The sequence below is a fragment of the Chanos chanos genome, chromosome 8 (assembly GCF_902362185.1).
Source record: "Chanos chanos chromosome 8, fChaCha1.1, whole genome shotgun sequence".
NCBI classification, from domain to species: Eukaryota; Metazoa; Chordata; class Actinopteri; order Gonorynchiformes; family Chanidae; genus Chanos; species Chanos chanos.
In genome coordinates this window covers 40859685-40885745 of record NC_044502.1, presented here as the reverse complement: position 1 = coordinate 40885745, position 26061 = coordinate 40859685, and the positions used below count along the sequence as shown (strand labels likewise).

The 26061-nt window shown below is 40.9% G+C and overlaps 2 protein-coding genes across 3 annotated transcripts; one reads left to right on the top strand and one right to left on the bottom strand.

The window, feature by feature from the left end:
• Positions 1-10195: 10195 nt before the first annotated feature.
• Positions 10196-14379, top strand: srsf10a (serine and arginine rich splicing factor 10a). Of its 2 annotated transcripts, XM_030783382.1 has the most exons (6): positions 10196-10321; positions 10904-11008; positions 12056-12159; positions 12318-12489; positions 13242-13292; positions 13918-14379. In XM_030783382.1, the coding sequence occupies exons 1-6, from the start codon at positions 10257-10259 to the stop codon at positions 14195-14197; spliced, it is 777 nt and encodes a 258-aa protein (XP_030639242.1). In that variant the 5' UTR covers positions 10196-10256; the 3' UTR covers positions 14198-14379. The 2 variants fall into 2 exon arrangements, with proteins under 2 accessions (XP_030639242.1, XP_030639241.1); XM_030783381.1 differs by lacking the exon at positions 10196-10321 and having other exon boundaries at positions 10698-11008.
• A 7346-nt stretch (positions 14380-21725) lies between these two features.
• pnrc2 (proline-rich nuclear receptor coactivator 2) lies at positions 21726-23853 on the bottom strand. Its single transcript, XM_030783380.1, has 3 exons — positions 23691-23853; positions 22919-23138; positions 21726-22584 (listed from the first exon to the last, which is right to left on the bottom strand). The coding sequence occupies exon 3, from the start codon at positions 22561-22563 to the stop codon at positions 22084-22086; it is 480 nt and encodes a 159-aa protein (XP_030639240.1). The 5' UTR covers positions 22564-22584; positions 22919-23138; positions 23691-23853; the 3' UTR covers positions 21726-22083.
• Between the last annotated feature and the right edge of the window lie 2208 nt (positions 23854-26061).

Here is a 26061-nt window from a genome sequence, read left to right as displayed (position 1 = left end):
AGGGTTCGAATTACAGGGGGGATTGGGGGGGTCTGACCCCCCTTAATTAAGACTTGGACCCCCCAAAACAGGTAAAAACAACAGTTCAGGGGAGGGGTCGAAACATTTATATATCCTGTGCTATATGGCCCTGGAGAAAAAGTTGTCATTGTATAATTCGCACTCTGGTTTCAGGATCAATTATATACAAGTGCCACCTGTTGCGACTTATTCAGTGAACTCTCGGGAACAGCTAGCTTTATGTTTATTGGCTACCCATTGTTGTGGGTTTGCTAAACTCTGCACCGTGCTCCACAGCATGTTCACGGCAGCAGTCAGTTCACTGGATGCTTTCCGTAGGCTGGGTAAGACAGTCATTTTGAGACTCGGTCATTTGGTTCTTTAAGCACTGGATTAACGGGGCCAAAAACCACAGGCACAAAAAGATCTGTCAGTCACATAAATACTTTTCGTTCTGGAGTTGTTTTAATCCTACTGCCATTCTCAACCCAGAGTTATAGACTGGTTATTTCCAACGCCGGCTTGTCCTACCCATGGTGCATAACAAAACCGTGTTTCATTTAAATGGAAATCAAGGCTTGGTTCCGAAGGGTCGGTGCGAATCCCGAAGTGCTAAATTAATCCTGAGCGACCACCATTGTTTCAGAGACCTAATGTGCAACCCATCTTACAAACTGGAGCCAAGTCACTGCGGCCTATTGTCCCGCCTCACTCACATTATGGCAGTAAAACAGAGCGAATGTCTGCACTGAACAAATAGAGAAGTCTGTTTAGTGTTTCTGATGAACCAGCCTGATCTGTGCGAGGTTCTACTGCTTTCTCAAGAGAGAGCCGATCCCCTGCATTGCATCTTTCTCCTAACGGCCACAGCCTCTATGTCAAAGCAACAGAGCTCTAACCTTAACAAGACAGAAAGAGATAGAGAATGTTCCGTTAAGACTAATTACACATAGTAACGCATAAGTTTAAATGTGACAGGTAAACACCAGATAAAGTGGTTTTGAGTTTAAAAAAAGGGGTCCCTCATTCATTTTCAGCATCACCAGGGCATCGCCTGCTTGTCATCTAAATGGGGTTTTTGTGCTTTCTACAGACAGAAAGATGCAAGACTCCATCAAACACGTCCAGTTGAACATTCTCTGAATCCTGGGACTGGTTTAGACCAGGGGGAAGGCCAAAGTATACGTAGATTTTTTTTTTTTTTCATTTTTACCTGATCAATCACTGTCAGAAGTTGAATCATGCTGTTTTTTGGCCTCTACACTGAGAGACTCCTGCTTCAGGATCCTGGCCCAGCACTCCACCACACCAACATCCATCAGCTCTTCCATACCACTCTGAGATGACCGAGATACCGCAGCCAGGGCCTGCTTAAAGACAGCATCGTTCTTACTTAGGGTGTCAGCTGGAAAAAGAGGTTATAGTCTATTATAGTCTATATGGGAATTTGTTCATTTTCATGAAGGTCAAACTATAACGATTTTGAGCATTACTGGTGACTCTGTCCATAGATACCATCAGTACCACTTTTGGATCCCATTTACTAAGCTGACAATTCAATTCAAAACACATCTCCAACAGCAAAGAAGAACCTGTCTCTCTGCAATAGAATGAAGAACAAAGACAGAAGGGAGAAAAACCCATGACAACAGGGGTCAAGGACGATGCTCACGTTTATCTCCCCATAACTGTCTTTATAATATAAAACTACAACCAGACAGACACTCAACTAACTGACTGTTTATTAGATTAAGTGACTTGGCACTAAGGTTGAACTTGGTTTCCGATTGGTTACTCTGCCTCTCAGTTACCTGCTGAGTCGTGACAGAGTCTACAGTGCAGTGCTGTTTGTTGTGTTACTCCTATAGTGTTCTGCATACTAGAGTAGCTTTATTTTACTCTTACACTTTACAATTGACAAAGTGCATGTTCTGCTTTACTGTGCAGCTGTACATTCTATTTCATGTTTCCACTTCCACACATACCATATGATAACCTCTGCAGTGCTATGCAGTTATGCATGGAGAGACAGACCAGCAGAGATGAAATCTAGAGTGTGAGTTAAGAGCCATGGCACAGTCATATACAGCCATGCCTAATTCATTTTAGTTTCTGGAATATAACTGTAGCAACAAGCCCAAAAGCTATTTGACACATTAGTTTCTGTAGTATCAAGTTTTTTTTTAACCATATTTAAATTTGCCTTGTTTAATTATGCATTTCTTGTGATAATTTCTCTCCCGCTTACTCTTAAATTCATCACCCTATCTGGTTTGCAGTGCTACAGAGCACTTTTAGTGTGGTCTTTAGCTGATTATTGATTAACTCCTCTAGACTAGGTTTGTGCACAATCTCTTGCATGTTTCTGTGTGCTCTTGGCTCTTTTCCTGTGCAACCTCAATGCACTAGTCTAGTTTCTGCTTATTGTCTGAGAACAGCTCACACACAAAGACACACATGCTTTAAATTTGCAGCCAACGTTGTTGGTGCTGGAAAGGCCTCTGAGTGAGTCGAGTGAGGCATTCTTGTGTGAGGAATGGATCATGCCAGCTAAGTCTCACGCATGCACACACTTATTAAAACCAAAGGAGCTACAGTATCATCATCTTTCGCTGTGTCTTATATTATCTTTGCTAATCTTTTCCTTTAGCATGCACTTATTGGATGGACGTAGTATGCACTACATCTAAGAACATCGGATTAAGACCAATGATTAGATCATTTGACGTGAGAGTAGGGAGCCACTAGGTGGCACTGTTTACTTGCATCATCTAAATCTGATTCATTGCCCTGAAATGTATTAAATTTGCTGTTTAAAATCACTAGCTTTCAGAGGTGATTGTCAGTGGCCTTGTCAGTGGTGTGCAGCAACAATCTAACGCTAGCGCCTCCAAGTCCACTTTTGGGTCTGTTTTCCAGATAGGGCTAAAGAGAGATACAAGAGAGCTCTAAAAAGTCCGCCACTTAAAACGTCACACCGTCAGTTCTGTTTTCCCGGGAGTTGGATAAATACCATAAACCGACATATTATCAAATCACTTTGTCTTTACTTTAAGCTAAAGCTACTGTAACTGTAACGTAGGTACGTTTAAAAAGATTATTTTAACCTTTATCTGTTGAAACTTAAAGATGTTGCAATTGTTTACGGCACTGCATTTTATTATACATTGAAGAACAACAAACCATGACTCACCGAACGCATTTTCAAAAACAAATAAACCAAAAAAATCAACTTGACACCACAGAAACAGTTTTGTGAAGTGTAGAGAACAACGTGCACACAGTTTACATGGATGATATATTGCGTGCTGTCTGTAAGAATTTAAATTGGCAAGGACTTCTGCAAAGACGAATTGAAGAGTGAATGTAAAATTCTGAATTCTTGGGCATGGGAGGTCGTGAACTTCAGTGTATAATCTAAATGAAAGCTTACCATGACCAGACTAAATTATGGTGAATGGTTACAGATGTATTTCAGAATTGATTTATTGACATTAGACTGCTGAAAGACGAAATTGTCCTTCAAAAACGAATTGTAAATTCTGTCGAAATATTGTACCTCTCTAAAATATGACATTGTCATTATTTTGTCTTTATTCGTAGATTGAAATGGCATTAAATTAATGCTATAATTAATCTAACCACGTTGTGATAGTAGTTCGCTTGGCTCATCTTCTTGTGTTTAATAGCCTATTTGATTATTAGCAGCCATACCATTATTGTTGCTGTGGTCGTCCTCGCGGCTGTTGCTAAGACCTTACGTCACAATATAGCTATGGTCTTCTATAAGTACTTTGAAAAGTAATAATGCGCCATAAATCACTCAGACGGCGTACGGTGTGCTTTGAAGAGAGTTTTTCAACAACTCAACCTTTCGCACAATTGAGTATCAGCAGTAGCAATATACTGCAATTTTTTTAATTGATCGAATTCACTATATTAAGATTTATATGGTGTAATTCGTATCCATAATACGTAGGCCTGCAGTATTTTTGTTTTATCTAATCTCTCCGATTTTAGTTCTTTCTCTTTTTTGTGCAGAACGTCGGAAGTATGGCTTCTGACCACTTGAGGAGAAATGACTTGTGGGAAAAGGAACAATTCAATGAGCAGGTAAGCCTATGTCAAAATTCAATGACTTTGCCTTTACCAATGTAAATTATTCCCTGCACTGACCGCAATGGATCCCTCTGTATTACAGGGAAATCTGCTCAAGCAGTCTCTGGTCCAGAGGGAGAATGTCCTGCCACCACATATCACAGCCGCTCACAGGAAGGAATGGAGCGTCTTCCATGGGAAAACAGCCTTTGCTGAGAAGTAAGTGTGAAGATATCAATAGTGAGATGTCTAAGCAATGCTCTGATTTTTTTTCTCTCATAGAATATTACCAGTCTCCTAACAAGACGTACCCTTTGAGAGTAGAGCAACTTACTGTTATATTCTTGGTAACTTGCTTTGTAGTAGTCTTGACTGTCGTAGATATAGGACAGAAGGATGTAGTGATAGACTCTCTTGTTAAACAAGTCATTCAAGTGCTGTATTTTTTATCTTTTTTTTTTTTTTTAAGGTTTCAAGACTTCTTTGGAAAGAGGATAGTCTATCTCAGTGAACTGGTGAGTAGTTGTGGAAATATATCATGCTACTGCAAATCTACAAGCATTTTGTTCGCTTGGATACTGTTTTAAGTGAGGAAATTAGCATGTCTTTATAAAAGAAGTAGGAAAATAGTACCTGCGTGACTTTGCCTTGTTTGATGACATTTTAATGGAACACTCTGTTAAACCTACCTGTAGATGTGGGTCGTTAAAAGCCGATGCAAGCTAGGAGCAATTGAGGAGGAAGTGCTTCGTGAGGTCCGCATGGAACTAAGCCTCTCTCAGCAATTCACTTTAAAGGTAATATGGACATAAACCATAGCTGCTTTTTATATTTATGCAATTGGATGATGCATTAGGTGACAGCCAACATTTGGCTAATTTGTACCCACTTGGATACCATTCTGAAAACACAAAATCTCTCCCATGTAAAGATGACCTTGAAGAGGCTAGAGGCCTTGATTGAAAAATTCAGACCAGCCCTGGACTCACTTGTCAACAAAATGCTCACGCCAATTTTATTTGGGTCTCATGACGAGGTAAGTGCCTTTTTAGATAAGTTTACATATTTTGAACATTTTCAAGCCCAATATTCTAATCACTTCCTCCCTCTCTCTCTCTCTCTCTCTCTCTCTCTCTCTCTCTCTTTTTCTCCTATTCCTTGCTTTTTCTCCCTCTAAAATTTGAAGAGCTCACCAAGAGCACAGAGCGCCAATAGACCACGCTCAGCACCTCCTCTACGAGTCTCTCCCAAATCACCAGAAGCCTCCATAATTTTACGGAGCTGCAGCAGAATGATTAAGTGCCTACTAGATGATCCAGTTCAGCAACTGACATTTATGGCACATCTGATCAATCGCAACTCACTGATAAAGGCCGGAACATCTGCTAGAGAGAACAATGATGCTATGAAGGACCTTTTTAACCTGACTACTTTTAGCAGCATGGAGATGTCAAGGAGGGACTTGAGTCAGCTGGAGGATCCCTTCTCAAGCACTGAGAACCTCATATCAGCAGTTGTTGAGAAGGTGAGAAGAAAGATCTTCAGCTATCTCTGTAAATGTAATGGGTTATCCCCCAACACCAAACTACTGGAGATGTTCCTGAATTCCAAGGCTGAAACTAAGGATGTCATCAATATAGTCTTCCTGAAGATTGACGAGATGCCCAGGACTGATGTGCAAAACGATCCACCCATGGGAAGGTACTTGGATCAGTGTATTGTCATTAGTGCCTTAAATGACATGGAATTCAGGCTAAAAAGGCTTGCATCCAAAAGCACATGGATCCCAAGGCAGATTGCAGTGTGTGAAAAGACCATTGCAGTGATTGTTGATTGGGTCCTGTCCCAGCCAAAGGACGACTCCAAACCAAGCAGTAATTCTCCACTTGTGTGGTCCATTGTGGATGAGACCAAGACATTGCTTAAGAAGTTCCCCTGGATCCAAGTGACTGGAGTAGAGGACTCTGCTAATGTTTTGAAGGACCTGTCTACTGCCCCTGAGGTTGCCAGATGTGTAGTGAAGAAACTTAAAGGCTTGATAGGATCATGGAGTGGACTTGAACAAGCAGACGTCGGGATCCGGTCGAGAATTATAGTCCACCATGTTGCTCGTCTTGTGGCAACAGACATTGCTCGTTGCCGGTCAGACAAGTCTTTGGGGTATGACTATGAAATTACACAGAACATAATCACGTCCACTCAATTTCCGGCAAAGTATACCATAAAAAGTGAACTGGTGGACAACTTGGTGACAAGACTACTTTTGAAACTTCATCCTCTCAACAAAAGAGGCACTCGGGAGTTGCCAAAACGAGACCTTTTGGCATTGTGTGTCAGAGTCTCCGCAATGACACATGGAGTTTTGTCCAAAATTCCTGACATTGAGGTGAATGAAGAGGCTGCATTACCAACTTCAGGCCTTTACAGAGCCACTTTGAATCTTCAGAGTGCCATGATTAAAAAATTTGGTACAAGCATCCAGGTAAAAAAATTGGTAGCGGCCAAGGACCCTCACATTCTTGCTACCTTCCCGAGCATTGTGATCAGCGAAATACTGAGGTTACATGAGTGTCCTTCAGATGATGGGTGCTACCCGGAGTTCGTTAAGAAAATAGAGGAGGAGAAGGTGGAGGATTTGTTCTCCACACCATTGCCGGATTCCATGAAAATGGACATGTACCATGAATTTGGACTTTGGATACGGTCTCTTAGCACATTCAGGAGGGCATACCGTCTTAAACCAGAGCCTAAGATGGAAGATGTCTTGCAAAAAGTCACTGAGCGTGGTAATCACAAAAGTGATGCTATATGGATTCCCTCTGGGGTATTAAAAGATGAAGATGACGGTGATATGCTTAATGGAGAAACTGAGAACCCATTAGCTATGGACTGCAGCCCTTCAGCTGTCCTGAGACAATTTCCAAGAGCTAGGATCTTTGGAGAGGTGGAGGAAGAGCAGACTGTTCTGACTTCCAGTCCTGGGCATAGTGTTTCAATTAGCAGTTATGGTACGGCTGGTATAAACCTCCCAGTAAGGGGCATAAAGGACTCTTCAGTTGGGGATGCGAGGGATTTACCAGACAGTGATGTGATCGAAAACTGCATTGTCCCTCTGGATGTCGTGCTGACGGTCCTACGCATAGCTTTGCGTTTTAATCTCAGTGCCGGAAACATTGAGCCCTCATCTCTAGAGGAGAGTTTCGTCAATCACTTGTGCGTTTTACTGCAAGAGGAACTAACAAAATATCAGAAGAACAGAGTGTTCCTCCGTAACCTGGATAAGGTGCTGTCGAACCCAGAGAGCATGAGAGACTACGGCTGCCAGGTTAAATTCTCTTTGTACGACGAACTGCAGACCATACCTCGTTTGGCTAAATTTGAGGGACCCTTTTTGAGATATAATTTGTACGATGACATGTCTGAAAATCTGGAATTATTCAAAATATTGACCAAACACATGGTGGATCATTTGAAACCCTTCGTCAGCTTCTCTAAGGACACTAAGGATGGGGACTGTACCCCGTTCTGTGTCAACATTCCAGCAGTCAGAGTGAATAGTACCAGCCAAACACAGAGACCAAAGACTAGCCTGGAAGTACTGACCGAGAAGGAAAAAGAAGAGGACCGAGCAGAACTCTATAGACCTTTGACAGAACAGGAAAAAGAACAACTGGTCAGAGAAACATGTAGTCTGTTGCTTTTGAATGTTAACATTCCCAGTCAACCTGTATTTGTCGTTAGGACATCACTGTGGTGCCTAAGCAGTGTAAATTTGTCAGTGTTTTATTGTATGTTGTTCTATTATATTGTTATTGTTATAGTGTTATATTACATTGTATTATTATATATTATTTATTATATTATATTATATATTATATATTTATTATATATTATATATTATTATATATTATATATATATGTTATATTACATTGTAAATTATTCAGAAAAGAATACAACCCAACGTTTATCAAAATGATAATCATTACTCATTCAAAAGCAAGATTTCTCATGGATATAATGCAATGTACTGTAAATGTTCATTTGGTTTTGTGTGTTGTTTTGTCTCTGTTGGTTTTGTGTGTTTAACAGATGAGAGATGCTGAGCAAAGAGGTACGTGTTCAATTTTTATGTTTTATATGTGAGAACATTTGAAATCTTTCAAAGTGTTTCATAGTCATAGCTTAGTTCAACTGTTGCTCACTCATATATTCTGATATCTTTTGATTACCCTCCAGTACACTTGATTACATGAAGCCGTCACTCATTCTAAAATTACTCCCTGTTTTTCCCCAGCCCCGAAAAAGAAAAGAAAGTGGTGGGAGATTTTTTTCTGTTGCTGTAGACGAGTGAAAAGATCAAGAACACCAAAAACATCTACCAGCATCTTTTGAGACTCCACACTACCAGCTTTGCTGTTTAGAACTGATTTTTTTCCCCCTATATTATATGGTATATTCACTTATATACTATATCTTAATTTCTAGATATTTACGTACATTTGTACAATCTACATCTCTTGCAGTCTTTTGAACATTAAACATAATTTCGTTCAACAGTGGTCAGTTGTCTTCTCATTGTTACAGTTTATTTATAAAATGTGTTTTCATAATAATAGTGATATACTTTGCTCATGTCATCTCAAGTTCACATCATGTATTAAGAGTTTGAAACTTGGATGCGGGGTTGATATCATGGGAACTATTCGACGCTTTTGAAGCAAATTTGAAGAAAATGTTGTGATATAATGCTCTTAGTGTTCACATTTAATTTTCAAGCTTTTTTTTTTTTTTGCTCAATCAGATTAGAACAACAGTGAAAAAACAAGGACAGCAGTCCACCTTAAAATCAAATATCAATCAATTCAAAATCAATAATGCAGTGCTATCTGTCTTTGGAGAATGTGTAAGTGTTTGTGTCTGGTACACAATCAGCTGTGTGCTTCATAAAGTTGTTCATAAACTTACAGATGATTCAGTCAGTGAGAGAACTTTGGGGATAACTAGCATTTAGTGCTTTTATTTTACACTTTTATAGAAGCTGAAGATACATAAAATAACACATCACTGGAGACAGAGTCATGGTACTAGTTATTCATATTTCTTTTTCTTTTTTTTCTTTTTTTATAAGTGGACAGAGACAGATAATGGTTAAATTAAAGATCATTTGATTATTAGAAATATATTTCTTTAGATTATTCTTTGCTGCTTGACTCTGGCTATAATGAGCAAACCATTAAGAAAAAAACCCATGAAACTTGTCCTCTCCTCTATGTCCTCTATTCTTAACTGTTATCCTTTTCCTCTCATCTCCGTTATCTTCTTCTTATGCTGTCCTAATCTGATGTACAGGGTTATTTTTGTAAATAATATAATAATAATAATAATAATAATAATAATAATAATAATAATAATAATAGTAATAAATAGCAAATGGCAGGTAAACAACTTTTCTCCAGAATGTCTGAGGTAAATATTATAAGACGACACAAAATATGCATAATTTTAAGAAGATAAGAAGATGTTGAGTTCAATCAAAGTATAATGTTAGACACTGAAATTATGTAGCTGCCATACAGTATGGTGTGACTGGGCTCCATCCATGGTAGGTTGTTTTTAGAAATTTGCTGTGGCCAAGGGACATTTTGTACTAATGAGTGTGCATGTGAGCTCTATGAGAGACTATCAACATCACAATCATAAATGGATCATGTGAGTTTATGCGGATGATCCACTTAACATAAAGATCATGATTTATTGAGGCTTTTTTAAAAATGTATTTTAAGAAAGTGCAATATATGACCTTGAGACCCGTCTGACACTTCGGTTTTCTGCTCTTGCTATGGGATGATTGAATAGGTGTGCATCAGCTGGGTACTGTGAGTATGTAATGTTGAATTCCACCAGAAGGGAAACTTTAAATTGGCTTGATAAAGCCAAGCCCATAATTGTTTGACATTGCCAATAGGTATTATCGTGTGTGCGCGCGCGCGTGTGTGTGAGCGTTTGAACAATCTACTACGTCACCTCTTATGGGTTAAATCGGAGCATGCGCAGTAGTGTTTTGGAGCCAAAAGTGAAGACGTGTGCTCCTGGCAAATAACGCTGATTAGCCAGCTCGTTATCTGCTTGCAGAAATTTTTAAAGTAAGCGTGGCAACATGGCAAGATACCTGAGGCCACCAAATACCTCTCTTTTCATCAGAAATGTCTCTGATGAAAGCAGGTAAGTCCACGACGTAATGAATTTGGTTTGTCGAAATATATAGGTCAACCAGCTAACGTTATTAGCTCCTCAGTCATTATTTACAACCCTTGCACGCTACAACACGGCAGAAGACCGTACTAAATGAGGAAAAAATTAACATCAGAAAGTAAACGGTTGTGGTTAATTCGTCTTGTTTAACAAGGGGAAACTACCTGGCACTAAGTGTATCACTACGGTTACCCATGCTAGCTGAGCATTAGCCAGCGTGATGTCAGTTTTCTCATTTAAAAACTAATCTTTGTTCACCTAAAGCAATGACCCATTGTCGCATGCATGGCTAAACATAGGAAAAATCATTACCAAATTTACAGATATTGAGTATTAGAACCACATTGCTGATTTCCTTTGCTGCAATTGGTATGGTCTCATTTTTTGTGTCCTCATAGGACTGCTCTCTAAGCTCCCGAGCTATTAATGGAATGATGTGCTGTACTCACACTGAAGGTCTGCTATTCTAGGGATATTCTCCCAAATGCATTGGGAGCTTTCAGAGCGTTTTAGTCAGATGAGTGAATGTCCTATCATTTCGTGGTACTTTAGGCCAGAGGATTTGCGTCGTGAATTTGGTCGTTATGGACCAATTGTAGATGTCTACGTTCCTGTTGACTTCTATACACGTCGACCAAGAGGATTTGCTTACGTTCAATATCCTTTCTACAGCCACGTAAATATCATTCTTTTGCAGCTTGTACAACAACAAAAGATTTCGAAGGTTTTCTGACTTACTAGCGTCTTTGATGCGGGCGAGAGCTGAAAATCAAAATGTTCTCTCCTAATTGCTTAACAACTAAAGTATACCCAGGTACTGTCTCCTAACTAATATTTCTTCTGTTGTTGTCTCAGAAAATGTAAAGACAAACAGTTCTGGAGACCGTCTCTACAAAGACAATTTAAAAAGGCCGGTGTAGAGTAGATTGAAGCCAAAGAGACCGTAAGGATTCAGGCGGCAAGAAATAGAGGGGGAAAAGATGAAAATAAGGAGAAAGAGTTAAAGCTTGAAGATTCAGAAATAAGGAGAAAGAGTTAAAGCTTGAAGATTCAGAAATAAGGAGAAAGAGTTAAAGCTTGAAGATTCAAAGAGGAAAAAAAAGGGGACCAAAGTGGGCGTCAAAGCTTCGATTTGTCCAAAGAGAGAGGAAAAGAACAGAGATTATGGGGCAAAGACAAGCAGGAATCCCCCCCTCCTCCCCCAAGTCCTTCTGGGAGACGGTTAAAGTGCAAGGTCAAGGTGGTCAAAGATCAAGCATGTTAAAGGTAACAAGTCTTAACTTTTGTATCCTACTCTTGCTAGAGTTTATGCATTCACCTTTTTTCTTTTTCTCTCACTTTTTTTTTTTTTTTTTAGTTAAATCAGTTATCAATCCATCTTTTGGAAGTCCAAAACTGAATTTCATTAAGTCTTGTGGATTTGCATCGTGTATTCCAAGTTTATACAATAACATACGTGTAATTCATACAAATATACATTTTTTTTTTTCCCCTCACCTTGTCTTGGGGAAGCTCTAAAGGAAACATGTGTGTTCATTCACAGTATCACACTCTAATTAGCTGTAGAGATGAGCACTGACTACAGGTTAACCCACGCTTGGTCTCATGTAAGTGCCCAGCGGTGAAGCTGAAGTCTTAGGTAACAGTGGAACTGTAAAGTGTCTGTAAGCCTGTTGAATTGGAAAGCCTTAACAGCCACAGCAGGTTTGAAGATGTACGAGACGCTGAAGATGCTCTTCACAACTTAGACCGGAAGTGGGTTTGCGGACGCCAGATCGAGATCCAGTTTGCCCAAGGCGACAGAAAAAGTAAGGCTCGTTTTTTGTCTCTTGTCTGACTTTGCGGGGACCTCGGTGGAACGTATCAGAGTTGACCAGATGGCAGTGTAAATGTGGACAGGATGTGCCTTTAACGATTTTGTCACGGTGCTTTTATAAGACATCTGTAATGTGTCTGTCTCGTACAGCGCCCAATCAGATGAAGTCTAAGGAAAGGCGGTCGCCCCGCAGTTTCTCCCGATACGACGACTACGAGCGTGACGGTCGCCATAGGCGCTCCCGCAGCCGCAGCTACGGCAGACGGAGGTCCCGAAGTCCCTCTTACGAACGTCGCCCACGCAGATCAGAGAGCCCAAGAGAGTGAGTCAGGTTTTTTCTGCTCAGAATACAGTGCCTAAGAACAGCGGTTTTCACTGGTACTTTACGAATGAGCCGTGAATCTATGATGAAATGTTTGTGAACTCTTATGGGGTGTTTTTTTTTTTTTTTTTTTTTTTTCTTGTTCTTCAAACATTAGAGCTGTAATGGTCTGAAAAACTGTGGCCAAAGGCTTTTCTCTCAAAGGTGCACTGTATTCAGATTCCTTTTTGACCCCACAAAATATCTTAACCAGTATCAATCTGGAGGGTACTGCTTGATTATTACTTGTTTTGATATACAGTAGTCAGTAACATCTCATTAGTGATGGTACTATGAATCATTAGCTAACTATTCGTTAGTAATTGTTAGTTAGTAAGAGAAACTAAGGGTTTCTCAGTCCTAATAGTCTGTACTCTCTAGTGGATTTCTTCTTACTGCAGTTATCAGAGGAGCTCAGTTATCAGCCATGACATGCCAAACACTGTGGAGAAGAGAAAGCTTTAGGTCTGGTTTCACTCTAGTAGACGGATGCACAGATCCTCAGGTACTTAACCAGGCTGTGAGATGAGGAGTGTGCCCCAACCCTGGAACTGGCAAATCAGACAGTACCAGTGTGAAACCGGCGGTGTGGATGCGTCTGGGCCCAGCACAAATGATGACTAAATAACAAGGGTTTTCAAATGGCATGTATGTTTAGACGTGTGTGTTTTTGTCACTTTAATTTTCATTTTATTTTGATCTTTCTCGCACAGCTCCCGTTCGTACGGCAGACACAGGCGAAGCAGAAGTCATGAAAATGACAGGTGGGTGAGGGTACTGAGGCAGGGCAGAGAGATGCCTTTCCATGACCTCGTGACCCTGGTCTGTTAAGCATTTCACCAGTATCACTCTGTCTTCTTCGGATTGCAGTATGGTCCTGCCAAGAACTCCATTACCATCCACCTTTACAGCTGCTGCAGTGTTGTTGTTTTTTGGGGGGTGGGGGGGGTGTCTCACGACTCCATTATGACGGTTCACACTCTGATCGTGCACAGGTTGCAAAGTTTCAAATCAGATTTGGCATCACATACAGATGTGTCCCGAATCAGAACTGAAAACATATGACTGTTAGTTTGTCTTTTTTCTTCACTGTACTACCCATGTTCTTTCCTATTTTATCATACATATGAGGGCAGAAATTGATGTATGGGATTGGTTTAAACAGCCTTAGTTTAAATGCAGCCCTAGGTACTAGAGGCTGTGTATATGTATAAATGTGTATGCACAATCAGAAGCTGGTCCATAGATGCCCACTGATACATTTTGTACTCTCCTGTCATGAATCCAGAAGGGCTTTTAGGACTGAATTACCGTAAGAGGAAGGTGTGTCAAACACATGAAGCACTTATCAGACTTTGCTCTGATTGCTGTTTCACTGATTTCTTGCAGGTACAGGGCTTCTCAGCGAGAGCACCAGGGGCTGCACCGGAGAGGTCCAGCCTCGCGCAGCCGCTCCCCTTCCCCCGACGCACGGTTCAAATCCAAAGGCAGGAGGTCTCACTCCCGGTCCAAATCCCCCAGCCCTCCCCCGGAGGACTTCCACCCCTCCACGAGCTCTCGCGACGTGGACTCCCACATCCGTTCGCCGTCCCGCTCGTACTCGCGCTCCCTGTCCCGCTCACGTTCTCGCTCTAGGTCTTGGGCCGGACGGAAATCCGGAGGGCACTAGGACCGTCGGTGTTCTGGTTTTTTTTGTTTGTTTTTTTTTGGAAATACCTTTGCTAAGTCTGGTTTTAATGTTTGAAATGCTGTATACTGTTTTGCAACAGGACACCTGCAGACACAGGTTGAGTGTATGTGTACAATTAACCATTTTATTCTCGTCCCCCACTCTGCACACACACACACACACACACACACACACACATCCACCAGTGTTTTTACCTTTAAGCTAAAAGCAAAAGAAGCACAGTTGGTCAGCTCACAGATCCAGGACGTTCCTCTGGAGAAGGAAGATAGATGTGATAGCAGTATGTTTCATGCTAACCGGTGACGTATAAATTAGCCCAAATTTCAGAAAATCTGTAATGGGGTGCTTTTTTTTTTGTTTGTTTGTCAATGCACCCTATTTACTCTTCAGACTCATCATCTGCTTTAGAAACCTGGCTTAACAGTGGCTGTAAGGACAAGGTTGTTTTCAAGGAGCGTTGCATTGATCTTACAAACGCCACACACACACACACATTGGTTTGGTTGTATTCTGACCAAGCCCAGTACACGCATAGATAGGACTTTTATATTTAAAGAATGTTTCCTTAAGATTTTTTTTAAAAAAAATAATCTCAGTTGCTGTGTTATAGCATTAGGAATTTTGTGCCAGAGTTCAGTATTATAACAGTTTATATCTGTATGAATACAAAACAGCAGTACTATTGAACATGGCTAACTGTATGTAGATTTGATGAGAGTGGAACATGTCCATGTTTAGATATTTCATTTAGTTACGTTTGTACTATTACAAAATACCTTTTAAGACTTTTTCATCGCATTGCCAGAGGAAGAAAGTTATTAATGGGAAATGTGAGTTTGAAGCTCATTTGACTTTATCTCTCAACAAATACAGTGTTTTTTGGAAATAATCTGTTTAAAAATGGTACAGATGGTTATGCATCATAAAAAAACGTCCATCCATAATGTCAATAAGTTCAGCCGTAACTAAGGTTCCAACGTTGTCTTCAACCAAAGGACACCAATATATCCACCACAATTGCCTATGTTTTGAGATGAAAGTCTTGGAAGAGGGTTTAAATATCAGCCTCCTTTACGTTTGGCAACACTCCATGAGCTTTTCTGTCTAATAGCCCTTTTTTTCTTCTTCTTCTTTGTAAAATGCAGTAGGAAGTCTAAAGTTGCAGTGGATCTTGTCCCTTATTTTTGCCAAGTGAACACATGCAGAAATGGCATGAAGTTGTAGGTCTTGAACAGTGATGCTCTTTGCTGGGTAGAGTCACCTTTTTTTGTTGAACGTTGGCTGTGGTCTTCCAGCATGTTTTGAATGGACTCGATCATTGTTCTGGTTGTTTTATGAAGATGACTCGCGTTTCATGTGTTGCATTTTGTTCAGTTTGTCTTTGTTTTTTTAGGTGGGGAACATAAAATAAGCCACGTTTTTTTTATGTGTGTGTAACTGTGTCCGTTTTCTTTCAAAACGAAACAAATGCTTTCTAATCGGACTGGGTTTTTGACTGACACATTCAGACTAGGGTTACTTGGGAAAATGATCTGATCCATGTCTTAAAAGCGTAAGTACAAAGTGACCAAACCAACTACCGGTTCTTCGCAGTTAGTGGGTTTTCAGATATATATGTTTAAAGACTACACATTCACAGGCCGTGAAGGCGCATTAACCCATATCCTAACACACCTGGTTTTGACTTCAACGACATGCCTGTAACACGCAGTTACGCTCAAATTATCAGGATGCCTTTCATGGTTTCCACGCTGACATAATCAGTAACTTCAACTTGTTACATTTTTATCCGTGTGATTAAAGAAGCGAGAACAACAAGAAAAAAAAGTAGTTTTCTAAGTAAACAACCCAGTTTAGGCCTACAGAGGTGGATAACCCACTAAATGTATTAAATACAAAGGCATATTTCTTCTAGATGATTCTGTTGTTGTACATGGGTGTGTAAAGTCTATGTGGTGCATTTTACCCTCTGGTTGGTTTCCTGCATTTTTTATAGGCTGACTGTCAAGGATGACTGACAGCAAATGTGCTTTCACGGCTCTCTCATTACGCAAACCTGAGGAGACATGCGCCATGCCCTGGATTCACATGCGCGATATTAAATAATGAAAGCCATTACAAATCACTGTACATTTTTTTTTGCATTTCCTGGCGTCTTTCCTTTTGTTGTATTTTGTTTAACAGAAGGATAAAACTCGAGTGCTCTTCATTATTGTCATGATCCAGTCTAGGACAGGATATAGTCGTCACTGGTTTCGTTAAAACACCTTACTTGAGGTGACTCAAGAACAAGGCTAACCTTCTGTGGAGAGATACGTGGTTATTTATTGGACTTTCTGTACTCTGGCCACCTGGACCACATCCTCATACATAATGTTTATTATTTCAGGCCACCTGCTTTTAACAAACAGGCTGCCTCCATATGTTTCACGTTCGATCTCCAACGGGGATAATATTAGGTAGCGGTCTGACTTAAAAAGGGGTAGATACACTGCCAAGATTACATACGGATGTCTCAAACTGCATATCCAAAGAGATTGGCTGATTTTCTGCATCATTAACTTTTGATAAAAACGTTGAAAACAACAGTTACTGATCAGAAATGCATTAACAGTTTTGAGAGAGTCAACTGTACATAAATTTCCCTTAGCCTGTATGAAACAAAAAAGGCTAGCAATTTTAAATTTGATTTCAGATTCATGTTTTCGGCGGTCACCGATGACTGGTTGCCCTTAATGGAAAATTTAGGGACACCTCACTGACTTGGAAAACGGGGGAAGCAGTCTACTGAAAAACGTTTTCCAGGCTTTTGCCTGGGTGCAGGCTTATTTTCACCCAGCAGAAAGAGTGCGGATCCTAAATTAGCTCTATCTTAAAGCGCTTTTGACAAAAATGGCTGTCAAATGAACAAATGTGACTGTCAAAGCTGAGAAGCAGCACATACGGGAGACGGGGGAGACAGTGGAGTTTTAATTTTGGCCTTCTCTTTGTGTCCCCTCTTCAGGCTGATTTTGATCACTTTGTTGAGAAGCTGAACATGATTTCATTGAAACTTCAGTTTTAGGCTTAATTATCAGAGACAGCCGTGAGATTATGGAATTAAATGACCTTACATAAAATTCTCTTCGAAATGAGAGAGTAATCAAGAGGGACAGAAAGAGATCTCGTCGTGAAGAGACGACGTCGTCGTGAAATCGGTGGGAGGTGTTTGGTCAGCGATCCTTCGGTATTGGTTCGGTCAAGAGAAGGGTGGTTGGTGGAGTGGTAGGGGATGAGAGGGGTAAGGAGGGGCATCAGGCTGGCATGCAGGGTCAAGGGGTAAGGTCAAGGCTCTAGTCATCACGCTGGCACATTGGCTCATAGAGCTGTCTGACATATGGCTTATCTCTCATATGTGTCTTGGGAACCAGGGTACAGCCCCATGGGTGGAGGGAAAGAGCGGCATTGGTGCTCATTAGAAATATCTCTGCTGACAAAGAGCCTGCCGCCACGGACAGTTTAGGGACACCGAGCGCGCTGCATATGTAGAGACGGGTGCAAGACAGCAATCGGTGATCACGGGAGGCAGGCGAACATGTTGGATAGCGTGCAAGCGGTATGGGGAACCGGCGGAATCTGTCTGGGGAATAATGAGGATGAAAAGGTCTGAAAAATCCAGCCCTGCAGGGGGTGAAGAGGAGGGATCAGGGAAAAGCATTAGTGATTGGTGTGAGGTAAGACAGTAAATGAAGTGCACAGTCGGCTCCATGTAATATGACGCTTCCTCGGGCCTAACTCTGGCAGCCTGACTAAAAGACAGAGACAAAGGATAACACAGGCATAAAGACTCGCTGAGATCCCGCAAGAAACTAACAGGTCGCCTAACGGGAATGGTCGCATGTGATAGAAGTTTGACAGAAACAAGTTGTCTTTGGCCAAAAAAACACGTTTATGTGTCGCTGTAACTAAACAAGCATGTACTGAGAGTGTCTGACTCCAGAACAGTTTTAAGGGAGCTGTTCCATGGCACGGCAGCTCTGAACAGTGCTCTACTGTCTCACCATTCTACCCTCAGCAATGGTGACTAGGTTTATGTTCAGTTAAAAACATGTTTAGATTCTGTTCTTATGGTGATATTTGGGTGCAGTTTGGCAAATCCACAAGGTAGTACACGAGGTTCCCTGATACACAGCTGTTCTCAGTTTGTTCCTGAGGTCTCCCCCCTCCCAGCACTAGCACACCTGTACTATGCCCATTGAGTCGTTCACTGCTACTGCAGTGGTAAATGCAAGGGGGGGTATTTTTTTTTCTCCGATGAACTGTGTCTATCGCCACACAGTTTTATTTTCGTCGATTCCATGGATCCAACTGATCATCAACCTGTTGATCGGCTCAATCAGCTGTGAAAATGAAGGGTTAAAACAAAGATGAGCAGGGCAACAGATCCACAAGAAATGAATTAAGAACCATTACCTTACATGTTGTTTGTCAAAACTCTTCGCCCGGCGGGCCATTGCACAACGGTACTGTTCTGTGATGCTAGCGCTCATTTTAGTCCTGTAACAGCCTTAGATTGCCATTTCCTATCCTAACTAGATTTGACCCCTACTGTTTCATCTGTACGGTGTATAACCATTAAACCATTACAGGAACTGATTCTCAGCCATCACAACTCTCAAAGGTTTAAGAGATATTTCCCCATGAGATACAGCCTTGCTTTTCACGTAACCTACCTCAATATTTGTCATACTCAACTGCATAAATTGTAGAATGTATATTTGATGTGATATTATCTGGATCACACGTCCCAACTGGTTCCTTAATGAGATGCTCCTCCTAAACAGCAGATGGTGCTGTTGCTTCCTTCAGAAAATGTCCAGCCCTCCAAAGAGACAGAAGGCTAAATGATAGTCATTTGAAGTTAAGCTTGCATTACAGAGCTATTTGTTTTTCAGTAGTAAAAGACAACTTTGTGGCCACATACAATAGGATGTTATGTTAATGTTATGGGAATCTGTAACAACCCCAACTAAAAAAAGAAAACAAAGTCATAATGCATGCCAGGTGCTCTTTACGTTACAGTGATAAAAAAATTCCATTACGTAATGCTCTATGCCGCAGTCACCAAGCTACATTTCTGTTAAACTGTGAGAGGCCACATTCCAGAAGGTGCAGCAGATGTGACGCATGTGACTGACCTGAGAAAGCTTCATTTTCATCTAATTCAACTGTTAGAAATCCAGGTATCAAGAGGATATTTTTTTAAAAAAGACTAAATTTATGACAGAAACACACACACAAGTTTAGGGGGGAAGGGGTGGGGTTTTAATTGTTTTTCTTTTCATCAAATTATGGCAGTGCTCTTTTTTTTTTTTAATATAGATACCAATTGTAAGTTGTTGGGCCTTCAAGCTTCTTCGTTTCCGCGGTGACAGAAGACAGGGGGGGAACAAATTCATAACCAATTAATTCAGAAACGACAGTTTCAAAATTTAGACGAAAGGGTCTTTTACATGTTTAAACTCAACACAGGGAGAAAAAGGCATATAAAAGGCAAAACATCAATAAAGAACAACAGCTCATGTCTTTAAAAAAAATGAAAGAAAAAAAAAAGGGGGGGGGGGGGGGGGAGGGGGCACAACTGCAGTGCAACAACCAGTCATGTCCAAACATCAACCTGCGGAAGAAATGCTGATGTCTGGACAAGATCTGTGGCACAAAGTGGACAGAGTATTGCATCAAAATAGATACTTCAGCATACGTTGGACAAGGATGTGAATTCTAGCATGGATACGATTAAGATTCCCTTTGTGTAGGGTTGTTAACTTTAATATTGGGGGGAGGGGGGGTTTAAAACATGTAAAAGTCCCTTTCAAGATCCAATTGGACATTTTTTTATATTTGAAGCTCTTTAGCTCCCCTTGCACTGTGCATTACATATAAAATAGGATCACTGGCAACACTGCACAGTGCAAGGGGGGACACATATGTGCTGTAAGCAAGAGTTTTTTTCTTTTTTTCTTTTTTAACAAAAATAATTCTTCAGCATTTGAAACGAAGCCACGTCCTTAGCATGACTTATACATTCAGTGTTACTACTAAAAAATACTTTATCAGCAGGTTTCAAATAACCCTGCAAAATGTACATATGCTACAAGGTTTTTATACATCTCATTATTTACATGGCTCTTCAGTGACATGAATATGCTCTGTAGCTTCATTTCGTCAATTCTTTTTTTTTTTTCCTCTCTCTAAAGTTGGCCATTGCTAATACCGTTCTGCATGAGAACAACCACATCATTCAAAAAGTGACCTAACATACAACAAACCATAAGAACTAAGTGGGAGGTGACACATTGCATACCCACTGTTTAAAATGGCAGCCTGGCCCAGAACTCAGAAACACAATTTAACAACAGTGCAAGGAGAATGGCCTGGGTCTAAGGGGCAGTGAGTGTCTCTGCTGTTGGCAGGTCGACCAAAAGACCTATTTTTTTTTTCCCCCAAAATGTAAACACATCCACATTGGACTGACACCCTGTGTCAAGTCCTCTGTGCCACGTAACGCACATTTATCACCTTCACACTCACCCTGGAATACACCGCAAGGCAAACAGGGCGGTGACGCCTGGCCCCGGGGCCTAAAGTAAAGCTCCCGAGTTCCTGGCACACACACCCTCTTCCGCATAGTTTGCCGTGCTGTGCTTCGAATCGGAGGAAAAGTATAAATTAAAATGCGTCTTAACAGTGCTGACTGCATTCAAACCATGTACTACACAGAGAACTCATGTCCCTATACTGCTCCATCTAATGTGGTGTTTATGGCACTTCAGACCACAATTGATGAGCAAAGGGGAGGCCAACATAAGCAGGTAATTACATTGCTTTGGTAAACATAGAAACATATAATTCTTTAAATTTTTAGATAACTAACAAACACAAACGGCCTCTTAGAATAATGCTACGGTGGAGAGCTTATGAACCTTGTTAAATTCCAACTCCCATAGTGCAGTGCGCACAGCGCCATAAAAAATTTTTTTTACAGGCGTTGAAAGTACAAGGTCCGTGTGCCATTGTCTCATCTTGGTCGGTTTGAGGTTAAATGTGTGACCTACACTCACTACAGCTGTTCCCTCCACATTCAACTGGCTCTTGTCTCCCTGCAGAACGTCGTCGAGTGGCTTTTACTTCCCAATATGAAAAGTTTAAAAAAAAAAAAAAAAACAGAAGGTCTGGGGCTAGTTCTAAAATCAAAAGGTTGCTACAATGCTAATGTACTTTAGCACCGAGAGGTTTATGCCACAAACCCCTAAATGAAATTAACAGACGTGCATAACTGTTCAAAGAAATGAACTGTACCAAGCTGTGCACCAAAAATAAAAAAACGAAAGGAGAGAGAGGGGAAACAATGGTGTGCAAGTTTAGAATGGCTAAACATAGCACTGATTGAGAAGAAAAAACACACTGACGGGCATGAACGGCCAACAAAAACCCAAACAAAAACAAACAAACAAAAAACCCAAACAAAACAAAACAGAACAATTCATAACAGAGCAAAAAAAAAAAACCAACAAACAAAATGGAAAAAAAAAGGATATCCAGTTCATCGTTAGTCACGGAAACAGACTCCGCTAAGAGTATTCCCACCCACCTGTAAGGCTGCAATGAAGTAATATTTCTGTCAAGTTAAAAGTTTAAAAAAAAGAGCGACCAATTTTCACCTGAACGCCTCTGTGCCAAATGGTCGTCATGTAAGACTTAAATCTAAAAATAGCTCTAAAAAACACGTATTACTGCACTGTAGCGTTTCCAGGAGGGCGGGAAACCAAAAGCAGAGCCTTCTTTCATAAGGTTGGCTTTGAGGGACTAGTGGTGAAGAGTCTTACTCAGGCTTGCACCTTAAGAAGGCTCTTCAGCTGAAAGGCCATCATCTCACGGTGGTCGCAGGGGGTCATGGGAAGAGACACCCAATGGCTTGGTGGTTTGGGCAGAACACTTGGGGAAGGGGGTTCGCTGAACTTGGCACCAGCGTAACTCTGGCTACACTGGGACGCCAAGAGATTGTTCAGGTGGGACACGGCACCTTCCCAGTTTTGGTCGTAGGTGGTGGCGAAACGGACAGTGGCATTCTTTTTCTCCGCTGATGTGGCCTGCCTCGACTCCTTGGACCACAGGTAGCTTGTGCCCTTCTCTGCCCTGCGATGACCGTGATGGTGAGAACCTAGTGGGGCTCCAGGGGAGGCCGCATGCGGCACCCCATTCTGGTCACGGGACCTCTGTTTGCCCTTCCCCAGCTGACTGTTCTTTTTGGGCACTGGACGATCTGGGTGGGAAACTGGAATGTTGTACCTCTCTCCGCCTCCCATTATGCTCACACTGTGTGTCACCTAAATGGTGGTGGGATAAGGGTGGCATCAATATCAACACTTCCAAACAGAGGAGACTGGCATTACATAACACTGGGCGTTTATCTGCAATAAAACAGCTATTGCAACTACCACAGATTATACCTACTATTACATAGCAGTATAGCAGCTTTATCAGTACTGCAAAACTCTTGAGCAATTACGTTAATTCGTTCTTGAAAAACAACTGCGCCCTCTCCAACGGGCTACGCGACAACAAAGAGCTACGTGCAAATCCGCCAGACGTCGCGTTCTCGGCACAAACCCATCCCCCACCCCTCGCTCGACTGCTACAGGGAAGCGCAGACAAACATACCTCTTTGTTGTGACCAAGTTGAGTTCGTCGATGTCTTTACTTCTTAATTTCTCCTCGCCAATTGGGCTCCAGGTCCTCGAAGTAGTTGTTCTACTTCTCGCTGCACATTTACGTCCAGCAAGTCCTGAGGTTTTCATGTGCCAATGAGCGTTGTCTTCTCGTGTAGCCGAGCTGAACATCAATTCACCTCGGCGCACGGTGCTCTTGGAAGTCAACAAATCTAATGAAAGAAATTAATGTCAACGTCAACTGACTAACGTTAGCACATCAATTCGATGCGAATCAGCTTAAGTAATTTTCCGATTCCTGCTATTCAAAGCCGACACTTATGTTATCGAAGCCAATGTCCTTTTAAAATTGAACAAGAGCAGCAGAGACTAACGATCTCTTTATCCTTTCTCAAATGTTAAACATTGAACGCGAATAACGTTAGCTAGCGACAACACTTCTGTCATGCGAGCGTTCAGTTACATAAACAACGTTTTAATCCGTTTTGGTCAACAGTGGAAGTGGGACGGTAATCTACACCTCGAGAACATGTCGGCTGGAGATATCAATATCAATATTAGGCCTTGTCCCGACCTTTGCAACAATGTACATTAATAATGTGTGAAAAGAAAAAAATAAACTCTCCAGTCGCATTAAGTAATATCAAAATAGGTCACAATTTCTGGCTCCTAACCAAAACAAAGAATCACACACAACATGGCGTCGACGCCATCGATTTCCTCTTCGCTCTAGCGACAGCAAAACGAGCTAGATTTACTCTTACCGACTTCCTCAGGCTTGGGTGTTGAAAGCCTTTCGTCAAAATAAAACGTCTGGCTGTAGCTCTGGGTGAATAAAAAATTCACGATATGTTTGACCACTTTCTGAAACCAAATAAACTGCTGCTACAGCGTCACTTCTTCTCCTACTTCCCTCTCCTTCTTCTCCGTCTCCGATTGCAAGAAAATGGCACCTGAATCAGGCATATGAAGTTTGGAGATGTTCAGAGTGACCAATCAGACCGCACTTCTGAACCATGCCAGCCAATAGAGAGCTCGCGACGTCCCTGTTACCAGTCGAATGACGTCAAGGAGGCGTCCGTTCCGTGGTTGATGGAGGAATTGAAAAGGCTAGTTTGATCAACTTCTACGAAGTGGTTGCGTACATAACTTTAATTTAACTTTCGAGCGTTTACCTCTTGCAAAGGAACCAACTACATAGTTGGCATTAAACAAATGTTCCTGCTAATAAAATTAATATAACTCAAGTTTTTATTTTTATGAAATAAAGAAGTTTTAGAGAGAATAACTTAACCGAAGTGTAATGACTAAGCTTTCATGAGAGAGCAAGTCTGGGCCAGTCAAAGCTGGTGTCTGTTGAGAAATCCGCAGACTGTCATTCCAGCCCTCTTCACTTTTAATACCTTATGTGAGACTGAGAATGAGTAAAACCATCGAAACCCTGAATCCCTGATACTGAAACTGATCAGGCCAAACTTTTTTAAAATTGTGAAATAGCGGAGTCCTTACAATAACAAAAGGCAGGAAGACGCTTCTCTCCCTGGACATTGTACTTGCAAATTACACAATGGCGTGTAAGCATTTGGTCATTGATCTTAAGAGCTCTGGTGGCATGTTTTACGTGTGAGTACGTTGTCTGGCCTTTTTATAGGTGTGATAAATGTCTGTGATGTCGTTAGACACTTGCTGTATTTATTAGCAACAGCACGAGGTCTTTTTTTTATGGTTTTCACCCTCTGTGATACTATTTCAAGAGCTCCTAAAACTGGCTAGAGAAGCGTTACTGAAACACTTCACATTATAGTGGGTCATGTAGTTATAAATTGACTAAAACTGATTTTTAAAATTCATATTATGAAAGTTGCTTTTATGTCACATAAATATATATATTGTCTTATCAATTTGAATTTAGCAAATTACATGAAGGAGCATGAGAAATATTATTGAAGCAGTTTGGAGTTCTACATTTGAAGGCGTTAAGCTACCTGGATAACTGTAGTTTACCGAAGAAGAGGAAATAAACTCAAATGTATTCTCAAACAAAATGTTTTACAATGACTAAATTTTCTAACCGTGTTGATGCAATATTTGTTGCCTCATTTTGGTATACAGTGCGTAATAAAGCGTTACAACTGTGAAAACCATGCCACATAGCTTCTTGCCAAGTAACTGCATTACGCGATAAGTCCCAGGATCATGCTTTTAAGTTACTCTCCATTTGTGTAGACACAGCGGTGGAGCAGATTCTTCTCAAGGGATTTTCACAGAGCAATGTTTGTGATAGCCAGAATGAAGGTGTGTTTTGAACCAGGTGCACATACCAAATGTACCATATGGCTCGAGTTAAGTAGAAGCTTTTTAATTTAAGGTTGACATCCACTTTTGATTTTGATAAACTTTCTTAATCAGCACAGTTTCCATTCCTATCTCTTCCCTAGAAAAATACATTCTGAGGCAGCCAATTTTCCAAAAGCCATATATGGTGTAGGGGTACACACCCCTTGCATAATGCCTTTGAAGGGTTTGGCTACGAAGGGCCAAGGATGCTAAGTTTGGAAAGTAGGTCGTGGGGGTGGTTCCTTCAGGTCATACACAAGTACAGTAGAGGTCAAATGTCCAAATATGACTGCTTATCGATGGAGAGCCGTGTGAATGTAAACAAGCTATCAGAAATAGACACAAGATACAAACCAGTCACATCTTACACAGGAAGATTCTGGAACATTTATGAAAAAAACACTTCTTTATGGTTCTTCATTGTAAAACGTGTTTCAGAGAGTATGTATCAGTATGTTTGTGCTGATCATAGCCTAAGGGCCCTTTTCAGTTACCAATTTTGTCAGCAAGGTATCATTTTGAGTTGATACTCCACAAATGGAAGTCCTGCATAATTGAGCGTATGGGGGACGTAATCATTTTACCATGTCTCCTGAGTGAACATGTCCTATCACTGTAAACATGTTTTTGTCTGAATAAGCTGTTTGAAACTGGAGATTAATGACTTGTAACCACCTTTTAAATACACAGTAAAGGACCTTTGACTCACATATACTCTAAAAGACAAGTTAAATATCATAAATACGCATTTCATTTAATTTATTTTTATTGTAATGGATATATTTGGTTTATTAGGTT

What these genes read in the sequence shown, in the direction of transcription:
- srsf10a (XM_030783381.1), top strand. Translation starts at nt 10,836, where the DNA reads ATGCATTGGGAGCTTTCAGAGCGTTTTAGTCAGATGAGTGAATGTCCT. An exon ending in AGAGGATTTGCTTACGTTCA is followed by an intron (nt 11,009 to 12,055) that starts ATATCCTTTCTA and finishes CAGCCACAGCAG; the next exon opens with GTTTGAAGATGTACGAGACG. An exon ending in AGATCAGAGAGCCCAAGAGA is followed by an intron (nt 12,490 to 13,241) that starts GTGAGTCAGGTT and finishes TTTCTCGCACAG; the next exon opens with CTCCCGTTCGTACGGCAGAC.
- pnrc2 (XM_030783380.1), bottom strand. Translation starts at nt 22,563, where the DNA reads ATGGGAGGCGGAGAGAGGTACAACATTCCAGTTTCCCACCCAGATCGT.